At 33.7% G+C, this 22,962-nt stretch overlaps 1 protein-coding gene across 3 annotated transcripts in view; it reads right to left on the reverse strand.

Annotated features, from left to right (window-relative positions):
• Nucleotides 1–40: 40 nt before the first annotated feature.
• The window catches only part of LOC135126690 (microtubule-associated protein futsch), a 76,469-nt gene continuing 53,547 nt past the window's right edge, over nucleotides 41–22,962 (reverse strand). The window contains exons 2-7 of one of the 3 annotated variants that reach the window (XM_064052765.1): nucleotides 21,154–21,252; nucleotides 15,272–15,444; nucleotides 14,650–15,213; nucleotides 8,464–12,517; nucleotides 2,371–8,358; nucleotides 41–2,079 (exon numbers count right to left, since the gene is read on the reverse strand). In XM_064052765.1, coding sequence (XP_063908835.1) covers nucleotides 1,910–2,079; nucleotides 2,371–8,358; nucleotides 8,464–12,517; nucleotides 14,650–15,213; nucleotides 15,272–15,444; nucleotides 21,154–21,252 — 11,048 coding nt within the window. In that variant the 3' untranslated portion in view covers nucleotides 41–1,909. Of the gene's footprint in view, nucleotides 2,080–2,370; nucleotides 12,518–14,649; nucleotides 15,214–15,271; nucleotides 15,445–21,153; nucleotides 21,253–22,962 lie in introns of all 3 variants that reach the window. The other 2 variants (XM_064052764.1, XM_064052763.1) reach the window with 2 other exon arrangements.

Genomic DNA, 22,962 nt, shown 5'->3' on the forward strand with positions numbered 1-22,962 from the left:
GTGGTAAACGAAGACAAAGGAAATTGGGAACAAAAGGATGTTACTTTTTAATTTTTTAATCTCATACATATCCCATACATTAATGCGTTTGAATATATTATTAACTTTATAACATTTTAAGCTAAAGGATCAGATTTTTGACTAGAAGCTATATTATGTTTTAAATATATAGATAATTTAAAGTGAAACTTGCACATAAAATTACAATATTTTTCATGTTTTCAACGTAAGTATAAAGTGACTTTTCCTTAAAAGTATATATTTCGGTATAAACCAAACTGGTAAAATGTGCGTTAATAAATAAATAAAACGAATAAATAAATAGACAATAATTAAAACGTGTACGAATAAATAATTTTTAAAGTTTGGTTTAATACAGAAATATATTTACTATCTCAAATATCTTTCATGCTTTAATTATTAATTTATCACACACCAGATGTCGCACATTCGCAGTATTATGAAAATCCTCCAAAGGCATACTTCAGTTAGCACCATCTTACATATATAGTTAACAATAAATCTTTATTGTGTACTAGGTACAAGCTCAAAATTACCAATTTTTTAAGAACACGTTGAACATTTTGGTTTTTTTGAGTTCAGCTCAGGTATCAGAGAGATTTATGGCCCCGTCTACGACAATACGGCGTCTGAACTATCCTAGGCTGATAATAATTTCTTCCAATGAACAAATATTATGTTTAAATAAAATAATACCGTTCGCAAACTATTAACTCATCTAGCATTTGCTTTACAAAATCTGTAAAGAGATTCGAAGAGTATGTATGAGAATAAAAATGGCTACAAAGAAAACCATGAACACCAAACTGAACTCAAAAAAAAGGTATAGGTAATTGAAAGCACTAAATCGTTCCAATCACACCTTATACTCATAAGCTAAATCCATAATGTAGGCCACGAAAGGAAACGATTACTCAAAAAATCAAAAAGATTTTTTGCACCGTTAATACAAGGTAAGAAAATCTATTGCGTGTAACTATACTATCTTTGGCATATAAATAATATCCAATAAAGCAAGTGGAGTATAAAAAAATGCACAAACGGCCTCGATTCTTGTAACCGTCTTTTATCTATATTCTTCATCAAAAACCTAACAAAAAGTCTATGGGTATCACATCAGATATATAGGTTTTTTTTAATACATATAAAGCAAAAGAAATAATTATATAGCCCAAGCATTAACGTTTTATCGTAACTTAAGTCTGAATGTTGTGTGGTCTTATTATAAAGTATAAATGAGCATTTAGCGATCATCTAAAAAGATTGTCTATGGGTCGTTTAGATTCAGTTAATGCACACTATTTAATTATTTCTCGCATTCTATAGCTATTGATGTTGATAGCTCACAAATTATTTTAAAATACCTACTCTAGAATTTAAATTTCTTATACACACAAAATTGACGTTCTCTTTTCGAAAAAAAATCAAACGTCAAAAAATCGGTGCATTCGTCCTTGTACTACACACTGACGTGAAAATGGACAACATGCACCTTGAACAACATTAATTTTTATTTTTTGTTCGATAATTTTAAAATCCTAAATTTGTTTTTGTTCGTTTTGAACCAGTCTAAAATTTTGAAATTTTTCAAAAAGCTAATTCGAAAGTCTAGTCTAGATGAAGAGTGTATTTAATGAAGACTGTGTTTATGTTTATTAACAATTAGATTTTTTTTCTTTTTAATCAAAGAGGTAATAACAAGGAAGATGTAAGGTATATTATCTTGGCGAATTACAAATATATGGACGTTTACTTTTGTAGAGGATAAAATTTTGGCCTTTTTTTCCTTCTTCTCGTCGAAATCTCATTCGTTGTGATTAAATCAATCATTCTACTTATTGCTGGAATTAAAGTTTTGGGATTTTGTTGGTCTAAAAATGTTTACGATTTAAAACTCCAAACGATAAGCAGAGCAAGATGTTTCATGGTCTTGTAAATTTATGGTGCAGCGACTGGCTGAAGGCGACAAATCTATCTTGTACTTAGTTAAAAGTTCTTCATTTTCAGCTACCCAGTATCCTAATATATCCGTATCGTAAGTTGGGATGATGGTTACTTCTGCAAAAGAAAAAACGGAAATGTATATGGTTTATTACTTTTTCCGAGCAATCGGAAAATAAAGCGAATTAGAGTTGGTATGAATCTAGTTGTGTAAGTGGTGCTACTACACAAAAGACACAGACATCATCGTGTCAGTTGACCGAGGTTTATAAAAAATGGAAGACGTGCAGCAGAGATAATGTATTTATTTAGGTCAAAGTAGGGCAGTAGTACCACCAGAAGATTGACAAGCAGTGCCAATTCTAATTAGGCTTATTTTCGATTACGCGGTATAATTACCATACATACCTAATTCTTTATCTTCCCACGTTTGTTTAGCTTCTAATAGGGCATTGTAAACTTCTCTACTAGGCTCAATTCCAGAAAACACATAGTATCTTGCTCGAACTCGTTTGAAAAAATCTACATACGAATAATAAGAATTTCCATGATGAGGTACGTAAGTTAAATCAACATAAACAGGATTAAGTTTCTTATTCTTATACTTAGAAGGTGATTCCGATCTCTTCTTGTCGTCGTTAAGCTTATTTTTAGCTGTAACATTTGATGGTAGTTTTCTTTCCTTTTTAGGAGTTCCTCTGTTGTCGTTAGGAGGGGCAGGACTAGGCAGACCCAGAGGTTTTCCCCAAGAATCAAGAACGTCCTTTTTGGCTTCGCTTGCCGTTGTCGATGTTGGTAAATCTCCGATAAAACTAGCTGTCATTACATTGCTGGATCCATTTTTATTGATTTGATCCAACTGCGACTGGCCACTTGCTGCCTCCGGTTCTGGAATTCTTGTGGAATATTTAGCTTTGGTCAGTTCATATAAATAACTTGGTGAATCTTCTGCAGATGTAACCAAATCTTCGCCGCGGGTTTGACGGTGTTCTGCCATAGCCTTTTCAAAATCTAATTCAGTCTCATCCTCATCTGGCAGAGCTCCGTAGAACGACGTATTCATAGGATCCATTTTTGTGCCTATTCTCTCATCTTCGAAATCGTAACGTGAGGATGATCGAGAATGTGCTACTTGTGACGTTACACTCATTGGGGATCCTGGAACATCGTCGTCTTCATCACTTTCTATTCTTTCACTTTCTAGTAAATGGGGAGCTCTGGATACTTGACCAGAAGAGATATCGCTATGTGTAGAAGCACCAATTTCGTAGTCATCGCTTCCAGGTGTACAGCTCCTAATATCACTGTCTTTCAGAGAAGTGACGGTTGAAGACTTTATTGGTGTTGGAGATGAAGTTTTTGTTTCCTCGGGTTGTGTACTTGATAATTCTTTAACAATGGGACTAACAGGCACTGTGGGTGGAGTAGAACTACCAGGGATATGTTTATCGCGTTTTTCTTGAATTTCTTTCATTTTTTCTACTTCCGCTATATCGGGAGTTGATTTGCCACTAAGATGCAAATCTTCGGTTGATGTTTTTGCTGGGCTTAATGATGTATCATGTAGGGAAGCGGAAGGTCCAGCTATACTTTCTTCTTTTGTTCCCACTGGTTTGGCGGAACTATCTTGATCTTTTAATGTTACTGGTTGCACAGATGACGCTGGTGTGTCAACGTCCTCTGATTTTTTTAATTTAGCTTCGACTTCTGTTCCTATTCCTGAATCAATACTGTCTACGTCTTTAGTCTCTACTTTTTCATCCGAATGTTTAGTGTCTTCCGGAGTTTCTAACTTGGAAAGATCAGATGTGGATTTTTCAACCACTTTTTTTTCTTCAGAGACTTTCACAGCTACTTGAACGTCCGATATAGGCACCATTTTTTCTTTCGTTTCTTCGACTTCCGTCGTTACTGTCTTTGAGTCTTCCGATTGTGTCTTACTTTTCTCCGTTTCAGTCTTTTTCTCTGGAATTGATACTTCTGCAGATACGTCTTTACTTTTCTGGCTTATTTCCTTCAATTCTTCTTTAGGACTAACTTTTTCGGAGTCAGTATGTTCAATAGTCAGTTTCTCTGTTTTTATCTCTTCCTTGCCTTTTTCATCTTCAACAATTTTTTCTTTATCTAATGTAGATATAATATCTTGTTGAGGTGAAATTTGACCGCTTTTTTTATCATGTGTATCTTTATCTGTTGGTGGAACTGGTGAAACTTTTCCTTTTGTTAAATCATCCTCCTTAGTTTCAACCTCCATTATTTTTGAATCTTTGTCTGCTTTTAATTCAGGTGAAAGTTTTCCACTTTCTGCCTTGACTTCTCCACTTAAAGCAGGCGACGTCTTTCCAGATGCTGCTGGTGATGATTTAGCTGACAAAGTTTCTTTTACTTCCGTGGTTAAAACTTTGTCTTTTTCATCTGGTTTAACTTCACTTGGTAACGGTGGCGATGATTTCTCTGAAAGAGAGGATTCTTTGCTGTCAGGTTTCGTATGCTCTGGTGACGATTTATCTGAAAGTAATGAATCTTTGCTTTCTGCTTTGGTGCCCGGTGAAGATCTTCCAGACAAGATAGGTGAAGATTTACCGGATAGACCTGGTGACGACTTTCCCGATAATAAAGAATCTTGATTATCGACTTTAATATGGTCGACATCTTTAAGATCTGGAGTTGATTTTCCAGATCCTTCTTTCGTCACGTCTTTTACCTCGGATGACAAAGCTGGAGAAGATTTACCAGAAAGTTTGCATGCAAGTTCTTCTTGAACTTCTTTGGTTTCTAATTTTTCTGGAGACGATTTGCCGGACATTTTTGGACTGTCTTTTTTGTCATCAGCTTTACTTTGTTCGAATTTAATTTCAGAAGTTGCATCTTCAGACTTGATTTCTACTGCATCTGCTGATGGTAATTTACTATCTGCTTTACCAGAATCTGAAACTTTCTTCTCTTCTTGCATGTCAGATTTTAAATGTTTTTCAATTTGATCTTCTACTTTTGGAATTTCACACTCATCAAATATAACAGATTGAGCCATATCTGACACAGTTTTGTAGTTTTCTTCTACATCTTTCACTTGTTTCTCTAGAACTGCTTCCTCTTTCTGTACTTCGGTCAATGGTTTTTCGCATTTCTCAAACACAGTTGATTTCGCCATATCTGACACCACTTTATAATTTTCTTCTATATCTTTTGCTGATTTTTCTAAAGTTTTCTCTTCTTTTTGTTCTTCACTTAAAGGTTTTTCACATTTCTCAAATGCTATTGATTTTGTCATATCTGTGACTCGTTCGTATTCTTTTTCTAAAGTTTGTGCAGACTCTTCTAGTTGTTTTTCTTGCCTCTTGTGATCTTCTTCCGATGGTTTATCACATTTTTCAACAACTGCTGATTTTGCCATATCAGATACAGTTTTATATTTTTCCTCAGTATCAAGTGTTGATTTTTCTAAGACTTCTACTTGGCTTCCGTCACCTTTGAAAATCGCTGTTATCGCGTCTTTAGTTTCCTCAACGAACTCTTTAACTTCAGCAACACTTTTAGTAACAATACTTTCAACATCACTTTCGACCTTATGCGCCACACCAGATACAATTTTCTTTTCATCTTTTTCATCACACTCAGGTTTAGACAAAACTCCTTCTCGATCAGCTGTTAGAACATCAACGACCATTTTCTCAACACTTTCTAAACCATTGAATAAGTCATACTTACGTTCAGACACATCTGAATCACTTTCTTTGACTGCTTCGGCTACTTCCTTCTTAAGTGAAGATATTTCAGTTACTGTACTTTCAACACTATCATTCAAGCTAATTTCAGCTTTTGTTAAATCATCACTTAAATGTTCTAATTTTTGTGCCAGTTTTTCTTTTTTCTCCTCAAATTTATCTTCAGCTTGTTTAACATCTTCGACGGTATCTTTTACAATAATATCTTCTTTGGTTTTTACTTCTTCTAAAACAGCTTCTGCTTTTTTCTCGATTTCTTTGATTTCGGTTGAAGCTGTATCAGTTATTTTGTCCTTAATTTCTTCTAACACCTTTTTACTTCCATCGACTGCTTCTTTGGTATCTCCCGATTTCTCGTCCATACTCTTTTTCAGGTCAGCAACTTTTTCATCCACTTTTTCTGCAATTAACTGACATACTTCTTCAATTTCGATTTTGGATTTTTCTTTTGATTCAGTGACTTCTTTTTTTAAGTCGTCGATCTTTGTTTCAATATCTTTGGATACTGAGTCTTGAATATCAGTAATTACCCCAGCTGCAGTTTCCTTTTGTGTTGCTAATGTTTCCTTGATATCTTTAATTTGTTCGTCTAAAACTTTTTTAGCAGTACTTACTTCCTCTTTAACTTCTTCAGTTGTTGCTGTAGCATCATTGACTAAAGTTTCTTCAAAATCTTTTACAGTCTCAAGTAAGTTTTCTTTTTTCTTCGTTACACTTTCCTTTACCTCTTTTGATGTTTCTAATGAAGCTTCTTTTTCTTTCATTACAACCTCTTTTATTTCATCCGATTTGGACTTCACAGAATCCATAACTTGATCTGTCGATTTCAACAATTTTTCTGTGTCTTCTTTCACAATTTCTTTCAATTCACTTAATTTTGTTTCAGACGTTTCAACGACACCTTTAATTGCATCTGTCATTTCTGAAGTAGTAGTAGATGTTTCCTTCAAAGCAGTGTCCTTAAACTCTTCAACAGCATTTACAACTGCCTCTTTTTTAGTTGTTATATCTTCTTTTAATTCTTCAATTTTGTATTTTGTACTATCTTTAATCTCTTCCACTTGTTTCTGGGCGCTCTCTATCAGTTTGCATGTATCATGTAAAAGACTTTCACCAATATCATTGACGAGTCCACCGAGAAATGAACGTTTTTCCTCTATTTCTTTCGCAACTGCTCCAACTTTTTTATCAACGTCGACTTCAACCTTTTTTATTGTTTCTTTAACAGTTTCTAACGCAGTATCTGCTTCTTTTGTTAAGGTTTTTGTGAGATCTTCAACATGTTCTTTTTTACTTTCTGTATCTTCCAAAGACTTCACCCCAGCTATTTCAGTTTCCTTCTTTTCGTCTGATGTCTTTTTAACATCTTTTATTTCTTCTTTTATATCACCTACAGTTTTCTTCTCAACGAGATCTTCAACAAATTGAGCACCTTCAGGTTTCTTATGCTCAGTCAACACGTCATCTTTTTGTAATAAGGTATCTTCAGTTTTAATTGACCCTTCTCTAATTTCTTCAGTCGGTTGAACAACTGCATCTTCTGGTTTTGGTTCAATTTCTTTACTTTCTTCAGTCGGTTGAACAACTGTATCTTCTGGTTTTGGTTCAATTTCTTTACTTTCTTCAGTCGGTTGAACAACTGCATCTCCCGGTTTTGCTTCAATTTCTTTACTTTCTTCTTTTGTAATTTCCATCTCTTCTGGTTTTGTAGTTATTATTTTAGCTGTTTCTTTGACAGTGTCAACTGTTTGTGGTTTATCTGCAGCGACTTTGTCGACAACCTCTTTAGTTTCTTTGTCTTCTTTATCTGCAGTTATGGCCTTTTCCAGATCATCTTTCGTTGCTTGTTCTACTTCTTTGATGCTCGCTAATGTTGCAGTGGTTTCCAATTTTTTATCATCAAATTCTTCTTTAGGAGCTATACTTTCCTTAAGTGGTTCCTCCTTAATTTTTTCAGTCACAGAAGTTAACTCTTGTGGCCCGTCAAGTTGTTTTGATGACACAACTATATCTACTTTTTTATCTACTGTTTCCACAGCCTTTTCACTTAGATCTGGAGAAATATCTTTGCTTTCGACAATTTTTTCGGATTTTTCCGGGCTTTTCACACGTTCGGTGTCATCTTTTTTACTATCATCGTCACCTTTCTTCTTTTCGGGTAACTCATCTTTTAGTTTATCGGATACAACAGTGGATTCGATTGATTCATCAACTTTTTCCTCCGACAGAGCTGTTTCTGTCTTTGTGTCCAGTTCTTCTTTAATAATTTCCGGACTCTTTGATTGTTCACTTTCAGCCTTTCCACTCGCAGCAGTTTTCGTTGCTTCACTCACTTTGTCTAGTTCCGTAACATCTTTTTTTATTTCTTGTTTTTCAATATCTTCAACAAGATCTTTTTTTATGATTTCCTCAAGTTCTTTTGTATCTTCTACTTGTTTATTAACGTCATCTTTTTTCTCTTTGTCACTAATTGTTACTGTATCTTTACTTTCAGCTAATTTATCCACTACAGATTTATCCACAATTTCTTCAACTACTTTTTCTTTATCACTAACAGCATCGTCAGTTGCAAATGGGGATTCTTTAACATCTGCTGAATCTTCGATAACTTTGGTTTCTTCTAAACTGGATTGTGTATCTTTAGTTAGAGATTTAGTTATAACTGTAGCTTCTGAAAAAGTATCAGCAATTGAAGATTTTTGTGATAATTTTTGAGACTGAAGTTCAGGAGAAGATCGTCCCGAACTTTCAGAACTTCTTGAAAATGTAATCGTACCTGCTGGACAAATTTCCGTTTCTTCGCCACCGTCTTCACTGGAAGCTGTCACTAACATTCTATGTACAGTCCCACCATCACCTTCTTGTTCTTCTTTAGTAGGTTCCTCATCAATTTTATCATCTTTGGGCTGTGAGTGTTTAATATCTTGAATCATTCGCGAAGTGGCTTGCATTAATTCATTTGAATCTTTAATCATCTTACTAATTTTACTTTCTTGAATTTCTTGTTCTTCATGAATAGGAGCGATTTTTCTTTCTTCTTCTATAAAATAAGTACTGCTAGCTTTTGGACAAACAATTTCTTCAATCGCCTTTATAGTTCTGGCTTCATCCGTTACTGGAGACTCTACAGTCGTTATGTGAGTTTCTCTTAGTTCAGTCGTGTAACTCTTATACGGTATATTGAAAGGAATTTTTCCTTCAAATTCTTCCAGTGGTGCATCTGATTTTAAAACTTCAGCTACACTAGCGACTATTTTAGCTACATCTTCCTCCCTTTCTTTAGGCGATTTTCGTCCTAGTTCAATCTTTTCTTCTATTCTTTTTTCTTCAACACCAGGAGACTCAGGAAGTGAATCAGTCGTAATGACAACCGGTTCGGCGTGTTGTGGTTCTTCAGTTTTGTGTGTAACAACTTCACTTACGGCTTTAACTTGTTCTTCACGAGCTTCGTCTTTGAGTTTTTGTAGTTTTTCATCGATTTTTTCAATGGTAGTAATATCCTCTTTAAGCTGTGTTTCTTCTTTCTTGGGTTCTGCAGCTTCTTCATACTTCTTCACCTCAGTTGTAGAAGGTTCGCTTACTGCAGATTCGGTAATTTCTTTGACTTCCGGCATTTCTTCTTTCAGTTTTTGTAGTTTTTCTTCAATCTCGTGGATTGCACTTACATCTTCTTTAAGTTTGAGTTCATCTGCAGGTTCGCTAATTTTTGATCCATCCGTAACTATAATTTCATCTTTTGGGACCTCTGGTAGTTGTTTCAAATCATCGATTTTATCTTTTTCTTCTGGTATGATATCTTTTGCCTCCTTTTCCTTTATGTCATCTTTTTCTTTGACTTCGGTTTCCGATTTTTCTATTACCTCCTCTGTTTTTGATTGATCTTGTGTTGGACTTTCTTTTTGTTTATCAACTTCTTCAACTTTAACGTCTTTTTTAAATTCATCAGTTTTCGGTACTTCTTCGTGTATGAGTTTTTCACCATCTTTAACTTCTGGTGGTTTTGCTCCTTTTTCTGCAGGTATCTCATGTTCTTTGATTTCAGATACTTTCGAGTCATCTTTTGGTTCTAATTTAACAACTTCTTCCGGTTTAACAGTTATTTTTTCTGGTATATCTACTTTTTCATCTTTGACGGTGGAGTCTTTTACTTCTTTAATAAGTTCTTTTTGTTCTTTAATTGGTTCTTTTTCTTCTTCAACCACTTCTTGTTCTTTCGCAATAGGTTTACTTTCTTCAACAGATTCCTTTTCTATTTTGGGAACTGTTTCCTCTTTAACTGGCTCGACTTCAGTTTTAACGACTTCCTTTTCTTCTTCTACTAATTTGATTGGAGAAGATGATTTAATCTCGGCAATTTCTTCTTTTTTGTGTTCTAATTCATGTTCGTCTGTATCTTTTTCTTCGTCTGGTGATTTGGATAGTTCTTTTTTATTTAAGTCTTCCGGTATCACAGTCTTAACTTCTGGTTCAACGGCTTCCTTTTGTATTGCTTTTTCTTCGGATATCTTCGCTTCTTGCTTGATCTCAGTTCTGGTTTGTTCTTCCTTAACAACTACATCAGTCTTTTTAGTATCACCAACGACATCTTTTTCTATCACGGTTTCTTTCTCCATCTTGTCTTTTTGAACATCACCTAAGTCTTGTTTTTCATTTATTTTTTTATCCTCTTTTTCATATGCGAGTTTTTCTTTCGTATCACCTTTTTCTACTTCTTCCTTTTTTACCTCTTCCAATTCTGATTTGGTTTCGGTCGCACTGGGGTACTCATCATAATGGTCAAATTCGACTTCTTCATGTACTGGTAAGTCAGCAACTTCATCAGGTGTTTTTACTATGTCTCTAATATGAGACTGTTTGTCTAATCTTATTCCTACTACAGGAGGTAATTTCGTAATATTTTCAAAAGTCTTTGGTGGTAACTGTATTACTGGTACATCTTTTTCTTTGGTATCTTCTTTAACATGTTTTTCTTCGATTATTTGGTCTCCGTTATCTTCTTTAATTTCGTCAAGTGGCATTCTTTCATCTTCTGGTAAAGTCGGTGCTGTTGTAGTAGCACCAGATTCAATATTCGCTGAACCTTTTTCATCGGGTTGTGACTCTTGAGCAATCTCCTTTATTTCTTCAATATCTTTTTTATCTGTAGAATTATCAATTTTGTCTTCAGGACTTGTCACAGATACTTCTTTGGAAGCTTCGACAACTTCTTCTTTGGCCTTAACAATATCAGTGGCGGAAGTTATAATTTTTTGGACTTCATCTTGGATTTCCATGCGTTTTTCTTCAACCGCAGTTTCCTTTTCTTCGCTAAGTTTTCTTTGTTTTTCTGATTCTTCACTATCGCGCGCAATCTTCTGAGTTTCTTCTTCTTTGTTCGGTTCGTTAACCAAGTCTTGTTGAATTTCAGTCTTTTCAATAATCAGATATTCTTCACTTTCTAGTTTATCGTCAATAGATACATCTTTGACTTTTCGGAAATCTGACGGTTTATCTTCTTGAAGCTCTCCTTTTCGGAAGACTGCTTCTATTTCTTTAACAGCTTCTTGTTCCTCTTTTAAGTCGGCTAGCTCCTGTGCTTTCATATTTTGAATTTCATCAGAAGTTAATTTTGATATGTCTTTCTTGAGAATACTGTCCTGTTCGGCGGACGGAGTACTAACGGTACTAGAATCTGTGGTTCCTTCTTTGTCTAATTTGCCTCTTCTAGATATACTGTCGGGTTTTTGAACACCGTTGACTTTTTTCGAAGGACTTCCGGCGAGTTTAGAAATATCTTTTGGTCTCCTTGAAATTGGTTTACGTTCCACTTTAACTTCTTTCTTGTCGGAAATAGGTTTAGGTGGTTCTTTCTTAAGAGGCGCCGCCTTAATTTTCGATTCTACGACTTTTCGATTATTTGCATCTTTAGCGCTCTTCGCTGGAGTGGAAGTGGGAGAAGGTTTAGGCTTAGGTTTATGCGGTTCATCGATTTTGTCAACTTGCTTCTTTGGCGTAGTAGGGGAAGGTTTCTTTTCAGCAGTTTTGACTTTTCTTTGTTGTGATTCGCTCCGGGGTTTGCTTCTAAATTCTGATCTAGGTTTGGGTTTCGATTTGTCGATTTTTTCTCCATTTTCGATGATTTTTTTAGGTTTCGAGATACTCTTTTCGCTCTCCGTGGAATCTGATTTTTTCACAGGGACTCCTTTTTCAGTTGGCTGAACACCATTGATTTCACCGTTTTTCATTTCGGTGTCTATAACTTCTGGTGGTTTATGAATTTTTTCTTTTTTGTTATCGAGGGGTATTTTCTTTTCCGGTTGGATAATTCTTTCTATTACAGATTGTTTGGCCTTAATGATAGTCGTCGGCGCTAAAGATTTTTCTGAACACACTGGATGTTTGATAAACTCTAAGCTCTTAATTTTATCTAAACCTTCAAAAATTTTATTCTGTGGACTACTCCCCGGGAATAAAATCCTCGTTATTGTGTCTTCTGGATTTGCAGGTTGCCATACCAAAAGCGCACAAATCGAAACGAGATTTTGAAGGGGGAAAACAAACTCTTTGTTAGTTCTCAGATTGGCAAACAGTTTTTGGTCATTATTGTTCCACTTTTGTAGGAACTCTCTGACTTCTTTTGAGTCTTTGGCAGGACTTAAAACGTACATATCTAAAGTACCGTGACCTACTTTATGGTATAAATTGATGGGCTCGGAATCACGATAACAAACCTGAGGAATGAGGCTTAGGTGCCGCAGGTTTGAGACTATGTCTTGACCTTCCTCTAGTAAATTTATTAGAAGAGGATCTTTGTCTTTATCACCGTCTGGACTAAGGATGGCTTTTCTTTCCTGTAACAAAAGGAATCATTCAGAACGTGGGTTTAATTTTAATTTTTAGGTGATTAATTGAAACTGCATTTTAATACATCTACTGCAAAAGAGGTACCTATATGAGCTTTACGGTTAAGGAAACATCTAAAAATGGTATTTTTATCGTCACAGTTGTTTAGTTTTGAACCAAGAGCGTATTATTTAAGAAAGACTGATAAAATATAAAGAATCACTGACAAAACAAAAGAATTATAAAAAGCTTAAAGATTGTAAAATTGTGATCTAAACTATAAATGCTCAAGGGAATTGGAAACATTTGACGAAGGAGATGGAGGAAAAACAAAACATAGTTTTCAAAGACTTGATCTAAAAGTGACTGCTAACTGAGAGAGAGAGAACAGACATAAAGAAAGATATAAAAAAACAACGGAGAAATTAACAGAAAAAGACTACTAGGGAGTGGAGAAAGCGATAAATTAAATAAATGGAGTAACCATAAACCAATATCTTTTTTTTATGTTTTTCAGATAAAATTTTCAGTATTTCTGTAAGTCCCATAAATATAAACAATTATTCTTCGGTCGGTATTATAATATTAATACATTCATTCCATCTCGAAATTATCAACGATCATACATAGACGAATTAATAAACATTTCCAGTAATAAAACAGAAAAAAATAATGAAAATAAATACTAAGTCTTTTGGAAATAATCCGACAAAAAAAAAACGCAAATACATAGATGAGAAATAAAATATACACTATATTCCAATGAAAATTCATGCAGCTATTCAGTACCGATTCAATGCCTAAAGAAAACCGTTAAAAAGGAGCTTAGCCAGCCTGAACTAGGAGAAATTATATTCACAGATAATTTACGAAATATCTCTATATCAGTTTTTTTTTTTAATGAAACTACTATCAGGTGGTACATGCTTCGTTTGAAAGCTGTTCTAACAATTATTATAATAAAGGTCGAAATCGCAAAGCAATCAAAGTTGTAGTGTAAAATATTGTTGTACAACTTATTTTTTTTTTTTACAAAAAGATACATGTATGTATAAGATTGAACAAAATAGAATAATGTAGTCCTGTAGTTCCAGAGATTATATATCCAATAAAATCGTTAACAGAAAACGGATTACAGATGACAGACAGAGGGGCGGAAACTAGAAACCTACTTTTTCGTATTCTGCACACTAGGAAACTAACTATTCGCGAAATAGATCCTATAACAATACCTTCTGTACGCTTGGGAGGTAAAAATGTACTACCAAAGCAGTAAACTGAAAAATAGAGATAAATTTGTTTGCTTTAGATTTTTATTAACTGCAAAAAAAGTAAACAGTTTCTAATTAGGCATTAACCTGGCGTAATGGTACCTAAGGGTTATTTATAGCATTGGTATTAATTATAAAAAAAAATGTTTCTGATACTTCCCGAGCATAAGTGAGTTTGTTGTTATTATAATTGAATACAGTCTTTTCTATTAGTCTCAGCTGGTGTTGCTCCCGGTATATTCTGTAATTGTTGTCATATTATTTTTTTAACTGATTATCAAATTTAAAATAAATCTTTTGATGATGCAACGTGAAGATTTCGATTTTTAAATTTTGTGTAAAAAAATTAAAAATATTATTTTATGTATGCTGACAGCTTTTAAATGAACTCCTAGAAGATTTAAAAAAATTAAGGCCGTGAGAGGAGCTGAAAGATGGTTGAGAGCTTTTTTTACTTACAAAAATGACAGTTACAAAAATATGCTCATCAGAAAGTCTCGCAAAAATACTTTATAGAAAATAATTAGCATGAAGAGAAACGATTAAGCAATTTTTGAGCAAACAGTAATGAGAAATAGGAGGTTCCAAGCATATGAATCAGAAAAAACACTAGAGCAAGACGAACATGCCATAAACTACGTATAATTTTGAAGAAATACTTTAAATTTTTTATAAGCAGAAATGAGAAATACAAGTTACGGAAGTGCTACAAATTATTTACTGCAAACAAGATAGCTGGTAACAGTTCGTTCCTAGAGAAAGTGAGACAGCAGTTAACGAATGTTCTGAGTGATGAATTGTCTAAATTATATTGTATTGAATGTATTCATTTTGCTGTATAAGGCAGAAATTAAAATTTGTAGTTTCACCTGTATGTTGCAAAAGAAGTGGCCGATTTGAGGGTACAGGGCATTCTGTCTTTTCCTTCGCAAAACAGCACTAATTCCATTAACGTTACTATTATTCAGTCTCGTGAGTAAAACGGCATCCAGTCTATCCAGATGTCTTACGAAGTCCCAAAAACACGCCTTCCGGGAAAATCCGCCATCTAAGAGCATGTTGAAGCCGTTGATTCCGAACAAGGCAGCATCTCCTTGTCCTCCAGGAAAGACATAGAGCGTGGGTCTCGAAAACCGAATATTCCCAACAACATCCGAACTTTCTAAGATACTATCCAACTCAGCCGACACGAGGAACGGCTCTAAATAATTGATAAAACTGCTGATAGACGGTGATCCTGCCGTCAGGACATCATTGGGATTCACTCGAACCTTGCAACCTTTCGCGAACGGCTCTTTAGGCAAACGAGTCCAGTCGCCTTCTGGTGCACAATGGAGGTCTAACGAGATGCCGTTCTCGTAGGCTCGTATCACTCGAAGGACTTCGATTTCTTGGAAAGCTTCCCAAAAGTCTGTGGAGGAAAAGGTGCCGTCCTGAAAAAGGCCAAGTAATTGGGTTATTTTTTTCCGGCAGGTGTTGCGAAGGTTGTACCTGCAATACCCAAGAACCGTTATTTGCAAATGTGTATCCGGCGTGAATAATATGGCGATGTCGTGTGAAGCTGCTTAGAAGGTTTCTCACGCATTGCGCCAACGTGCTCACCACCGGATGAATCAGAATTTCCGTCACCAAGTTTTCTGATGCAAACTGGATGAGGCGCTCGCCTGTAAACAAGTTTACTGAATCAATAACGGGAGGAAGCTTTTACTTTTTGAACAAAAGCCAAGTGGAAAAGCGGAAAATTTTATATCTTAATTGCTTCAAGAAGTAAACAATTATTGCAGGACGTATAAATAGTCAAAATGTTTGAGGAAAGTTTAATATGATTAGATTATTATCGTATGAATCAATTTAAAACGACTCATTTAAACATGTAATGTTCCACAATTTTTAGAGGAACTGCTGAACAATATTATTGCTTAACAAAATCTGTTAATGTTGTCAAATTTAATTTAAATCTTGTTGAGTTTTTTATATTAATACATTTTAAAACGCAGATTGTTTAAATTTCTAATTTTTAAAACGTAAGTTTTCGTATCATTTATTCACAATTTTGGTAATTTGAAGAGCTGTACAAAAATAACCAAAAGATTATGGTAACATGAAGAAGAGTCTCTTCAGTCTATTGGATTTAAATATATAATAGTTCCCACTTACGATGCAAACATTTTTTACGATTACAAAATATCAGTGTAATAGAAGATCAACGTCACATGCATTAGATTTCTTACCGATGTCCTTTTTCTAGTCTATATAAATGAAAAGCAAATGACAATATTGCAAACCACGAGTGAAAAAACTCACTTTTTCACGTTTGTTGAAACTTCTTGTCATTTTTAATGATAGAATGTATTTATTTCTGTATCTTATAACAAACTTTAAACCCCCAATACATATTTCGATTTGACTCTGTCTGCACAAAATACTAGACAAGATAAGATATTATCACTTAGTAAATCTGAACCCAAGAAACAGAACAGTTTATTCAGTTTTTTTATGTATTCTGAAAAATACAAGTTACTAAAAAATATTCTGTAACAACATTACTTAAATTTAAAAAACCTGAAGGTGACTTAATGTACAAAATTCAATCCTAAGAACTTTATAAATTTTACTACATTCAGCACAGTGAAATAACAACATTATAATAAAAGATAAAACCATAAAAAGTAACCTGAGGTCAGAATGTATTAATGTTTTTTTATTGACAAAAAATGAATTGTTGAAACAACCAAATTTTGTATTTTATCTAAGTAACTAACTACACTTGTTTGAAATTTTTGATAATAAATATTGTTTGTGTTTATGGAATATTAACAAAATTGCATTTCTTCCTCCTAAAAACTGATGACGCCTTAAAATATAAACTCATTACAGAAGATATCTAAACATAATGAACATATATACAGAACCGTAAAAGATGTGACATTTTAAGTATTGGTTTAAACTTTCCTTTACACCTTAAAATTTTTCGTTTCAAAATATGCAACGAGCTATTACTAGAACCTATCACTTTCAATGGGGTGGATTGGCGGATTGTGTACTCGGTGATAACAAGTTAACAAGGATCTAAGCTTTGTTGCTGCTGTGAGATAGACAATTGCAAACAATCCTGTGTATCTATTTTGCATCATTTTAAACATGGGAAAGGAAAATCAGAATTTGCAATGAAATAAATTTCAAGCGTAAATGATTTCAAATAAACGTTACCCCTGTTCTTTCTCACAGAATCTACGGTGATATGTGGTTTATTGTACTATGGTATTGTACAGATTATATAGATTATATATAGGCGACAGATGATACACGTGCGTCCCCTAAATTTGGCGAATAATTGTGTTTTCCTGATACGAGTATATTAAATGGATCTCACTGGTGACGACACTGAAAATCGTACGACACAAATACAGGACAATAAGAGAATAGAATTTAGGACTGTTGCCGCAGCAACCAAAAAATTTCCTGGAAATTTTTGTCGCCTTACTAACCTAACAGAAATTAATAAGTGGAAATTTTTTGACACAATCACAATTGAGATAAAATTTATTGTTGATTTAAATAAAATATACAAGCATTGCAATTATGAATAACATTTTTGTTAGAACGGTCTGTGGTATTAGGGATTTGAATAAAATGGCTCAAATTAGGGCTGTTTGTGTCTTGTACGAGTTTCTTACCGAATACGCCTTCGTGCATTGATTAATATCATGAAATTTTATTCTCATGCATTTTAAAAACGTAATTAGCCCTCGTGTTCCACTCGGGCTAATTAATACGTTTTCCAAAGGCATTCGAAAAAATTTCCGGAAATAATCAATGCGCCAGGGATATTATAAGTGAAAATTACAGATTGACTTAAATCTTCAGTTTATGGGATCTGGATCATCGTGTTATAGTGTAGGAGCTTTTATATCTTCAAATATTTAAGCAATTTCAATGTCTTGAATACTACAAATAACGGAAGACACAAAAATCTTAAATATATGTAGTCTTTATGTGGCATACATATCAAGATTCTATAAACTAAAAGTGATTTAAACTTATCGATAAATGCTCATTATATTAAAAAAAAAAAAATGGTTTGTATTTTAAATGACTTAAACCACAAACTATTGTGTCATTTTTAAGTTTTCGACGATAAAATAAGTAAAAATATTCGTTTTAGAAAAAAATCTGATTTGTACCCTTAATTTTTTAAAATATGGTTAAATATGACTTCTTATTCAATTTATCTAAGTTAAATAAAACAAGGTCTGAAATTAAGAAATCTAACCACATCTTCACGAGTTGCAGAAAAACACCACGCATTTTGGTGGATGCGCTGGGTTAATTTCCGCTAAGATCGCGATAGTACAACCAACAAAACCTGAAAGAAAAAATGTCTCGGCGAAAAGCATAAATAATTTGAGAAACGCACTTCTCCTCAGCAAACAGCCTTTACAATAATTCGCAACTGGTGCCACGTTTAGTGTACATATTTTATGGGGAAACCGTTCTATTTTTTCTACAAGGAAAGAGAATTCGAGACGATGGCTGTTTAGGGAAATAAAAACTTCACTATGCTATTATTTCACCTAGTTAGATTTTTTATGGCTACACTTTTCTACAAAGTTGTTGCCATATACGACGGTCATGTTTGTACGTTATAACAAATGAACACAAACCCATTTGCACTTTTGTTTTATGCGGCTATAAAATATAACTACTAATCGCTTTATGTCGGAAATTCACAAAGCATATCTTTATTGCAATCGATACGCTTCTGCTGACCTTTCTCTGCAATTTTCGCCAATAGTTAATCATTTAACAAAGCGTGCAGGAAGGCCGTGAAAAAAGAATCGAAAAAGTCTATACAGAGGAAGTTTCATTTGACATAGGCTTGAAATGGCCAACAATACACTTCTTATCACCATCTCGGTAGATTACTCTGAAATGCTACAATGGCAGGTTTCGGCGCTTCGAAACAAGAAAAGCCGTAAAAGATAAGCAACGACCACTCGAAGAACGAGTACAATACAAATTGCTGCTGACGTATAGATCACGAGTTAACTTCTGGAAGTTATTCACTGCGAACATTAGAGCAAATATTGGTGTTTTGCTGTAATTAGATCATAATGAAACGAAGTTGGGTATTCTGATATGCAAGAGTAGTAACATGCATCTAAAGAGGAGTAGTTAAAGTTCTGATGCACTTCTAAAAGATGTTATACAATAAGATTAATCTTGTTTTTGCGTGTTTTGGGAACTCATAACGTGCTATAGGTTCTATTTAACTCATAAAAAGCTGGTTGAAGGACGAGAGCTCCCAAAGCAATATAGACGCTTTGTATGTACTGTGGGGTCTGTTTGCTTTCTCCGAGTAATATTTGATCCTTTAAAGCTTCCGGAAAAGCAGGAAAGATCGGGAATGTTGTTGCAAAGCGATCACAAAAGAAAAACACAACTTTGTTGCTAAGTAAGGAAGAACCGTGAAAGCAAACATAAGCAAAGAAAAACATATTTTTAATAAAACTGTGTCACCATGACGAATTTTAAAGAAGATCGATAGAAATTAAAATTAGTGTGCGCAAGAATTGGACACAATGTATCTCAGAAAGTTTGTTAAAAAAAAGATCTCACAAAAGATTACGGTCAAAAATGTTGAATTATATGTCAATGTTACGAAATTTCTTTCCCTCTGTAATCAAATTACTCGTTGATTGTATTAAGCTAATGTATATCGGGCGATTTTCTAATTCTAATTCAATTGGACTGTTGACGTACGTGTCATGACCAACTAGAACAGATTTAATTAATTAAGTAGACTCTTCTCAACAGTTAATATATTTTTTATGTTTATGTAGCAAAGAACAAGTGAACTGATTTGCTTAACAAATAAAAAAAAAATCGATGCCATTAAAGCCCTAATCTATTTTTGCGAATTAAATATTCTGAAATTTCCTTCACTTTTTTAAATATAATACATGTCAAAACAAATACGCAGGCATTCAGTTTATAAAACCAATAATTATTACAGTTTCAGACATAATTGTAACACTAAATGATTCAGTATGAATTACCAAGTGTGTTCAGTAGTTTTTTCGTGTTGTTTAGAAAAAAATTTCATTAAAATGATCAAGAATACATTTTGATCAAAAGATTGTGTTACTCTCTAACAAAATATTCTAGTTTTACATTTTTATTTATTAGTTTTTGTTCCTTTAAATTGTTTTCAAGTTTTGGACGATGTAGACATGATTATTGAAAAAAAAAAAGATTAAGATTTATTAGTCCACTTAATCCACAGTATGCTATTTTGCTTTGACTTTACATTACAGCGTTCATGAACATGATTTTTTACGTTAAAATTTACTTCACTTTCCTGGTATATTACAAAATGTAAAAAATTTAATATATGTTTGGTGAATGTTTATTGCTCGTGAAACTGTATCTGACTTAACACCACAAATCAGCTTGAAGAAGAACACAAATAACAAATCTAATGCGTGCACTGAAACAAAAATTATTTCACTAGGATTCACTTTTCTTTTCTTCCCTCTTTTCTTCATAGAATATAGTTTAATGTCTTGTAAAAACTTGGAAACTAAAAATACAATTCTTGGATGAGTGGATGAACTCGTAACAGAAAAATATTTGAATTTGAAGCATAGATAAACAGAGGATGAAAAAACTGCAGAAATTAAAAAAAAAATCCATCCAGTCGCAGGCAAAATTCCAGGTTTAATATTATAATTTTCAAGTGCAAAGACATTCGTTTTGTTTACATTTTTAAATTATCCGAATTCTTAACCTGTTCGACTCGCTATTCGATATTTTGAGTGAGAATGTAACGTTTAACCATTATGACAAATTCTTATCACAATCAACCCGCTAGCTTTTTTTCAGTGGAGCTTGATTCCCACTCGCAGCTTAAAATCCGTCAAATTGTCAGTTTAATGGAACGTCTGAGTATTAAAGTATTTGCAAGTGAATTTGCAAAAGCTCGCTCGAACGTTACTCGAGCTTTATTTAATCCAAAACTGTCTAATTAAATCCTGTTAACGATTATTAAAATTTTACTGTAAGACTTTCCGAAACATTTGTCCGTGCCCCTATTCCACTAGCTCTCAAAGAAACATCTCGCATCAAGAAGTTTTTTCAAGCAGAACTTTCCAGATAAAAAGAACAAGAATTTAGAAGTTGGTTGGAGTTATGAGAGTCTACAAGTATATATCTCCTCTTCCATTTTATAAATTCGAGTACATTTAATGGGCGTAAATAATGTATCGAGATAACTCTAAACTGTGTACGTGTCAAAGAAGTATGATTTGATCCTTTGAAGTGTATCTGATGCGATATTTATGCTATAATTTAGAGAAGTGCTTGTTGCTTACCATATCTGGCTTCCTCTCCTTCGAGAGCCTGTTCGGTTATTATAGCTAACTCCTTTTCTAGATCGACGAGGCAGTCGTTTACGTCCCAAGACAGTAATCCTGAAACAAGAAATATAATGCTGTTAAATTGATGTTTGGGGATAGAATCTCCCACAAAATACATTATAAAATTTCATTTTGAAAGCCACAACTAATTACTTTCCACTTTAACGACACTCATAAATTTATAAATACAACCAAAAATTTTTCCGTGCAATCTTAGCCTGGAAAAGCTTTCTTTGCTTCTTAATTATTGTGTAAATGCGGTTTCTCCTTTAATTAAACTTTAATTAAATTGACGCTAATCAAATTAAGTTACAAGCCCTCTAATGAAACCAGCTTGTTTAAATAAGTTTCTGTGATTTCTTTAAGGAAATGTTTGTATCTGACAACTCGGAAGTCTTTGTGAGAATACAAAGAAATCCAGGGCTATTGCTCTCTTCCGCGTGACCTTTCAACTGTAACATCTGAAAAATGCGTTAACACTGTGGAAAAAAGATATGATTTGAAACATCAAAGATTCGTTTCACAGCCAGTGAGATTAGTAACAAAAAAAAATCTAAAGATCATTATTTTGTATGATCCGTCAGACTGGTAAGGCTGAAAGCGTTACCCTTCCTTCGAATTCGAAGTAAAAGTTCTATTGCTCCTAGAATATCAAATCGAAGTCGTGATCCGGCTTTAAATATGTGACGATCCATAATATTACATTTTCCAATAAAATCCGTTTTTGGCAAGTTGAAAATAAATATTTTGACAGGACAAGAATTGGGACATCTAATTCATATACTTCCACAAGTCTATCCACTAAAGTTCGGAGGTGATAATTTCGTGACAGCTGGAAGAACGAGATAAAACTAAGAAGTTGTGGCAAAAGTCATTCTCACTTTTGTGTGAAAACCTTCTAAGTGAATTAGATCAATAAACTTTTTGTAACTATATATAGATTGGTTATCGGCAGCGGTTATCTTCCTTGTGACTAAGAAATAATAGCAACCTTGTTAGGGTGATGGAAATAGCTACGTGTACCTTATATAATTTCATTAATGCTACATTACTATTCAGTTGGTATGCAAATGCGCAATCATACCCACCATTACTGCAGTTAACGTCGTTAATAAATCTGTTGTATCTGGAATAGGTTAGACATGATGTCTGCAAGTTAGTTAATATGAGAATTTATTGTGTTTGTTTGTAAATGAGAACTACCCAGAGCAAAAGGAAAAGTTAAGTGTATGATGACGGTTCGCAATTAAGCTTAACTTTACTGTGTTCCATACGTTTCCTTATATATGCTTCTTGTGTTAACAATTAGACATATCAGTTTTTGTATTTATCTAACTCGCAACAATTAAAAATCTTAAACTTAAGTGGTTAGAAAAGAGAATACAATAGTTACATTTGAGATAAGCACAAAAATTGCAAGGTTTTCCCAAGTTTTGTATTTCACTGATTTATTATCAACAGTCAACAGATTAAGTATATTTTCCAGAGTTGGAAACTTATAAGTAATACATCATACAATACGTCTGAAACGATGTTGTCAAATTGTTTCAAAGTGTCGAACTGTGATCAAGTTACAGTCTTGCTCATGCGGTTTCTAAGGTCTAAAAATTATTTTTTAGTTATGAAAATTGAGTTGTATGTATATATATAAAGATAATTTTAACCAAAATAACACCAATAGAGATAGTACCAAAATCGTAGGACAGCCGAATATAATGGACACAGTTTTTCCGACACAGTTCTAAAGGGTTGTAGCTTTCAGCA

The sequence above is a fragment of the Zophobas morio genome, unplaced genomic scaffold (assembly GCF_036711695.1).
Source record: "Zophobas morio isolate AGI-343-1 ecotype UQ-CSIRO unplaced genomic scaffold, CSIRO_AGI_Zmor_V1 ptg000011l, whole genome shotgun sequence".
Lineage (NCBI taxonomy): Eukaryota > Metazoa > Arthropoda > Insecta > Coleoptera > Tenebrionidae > Zophobas > Zophobas morio.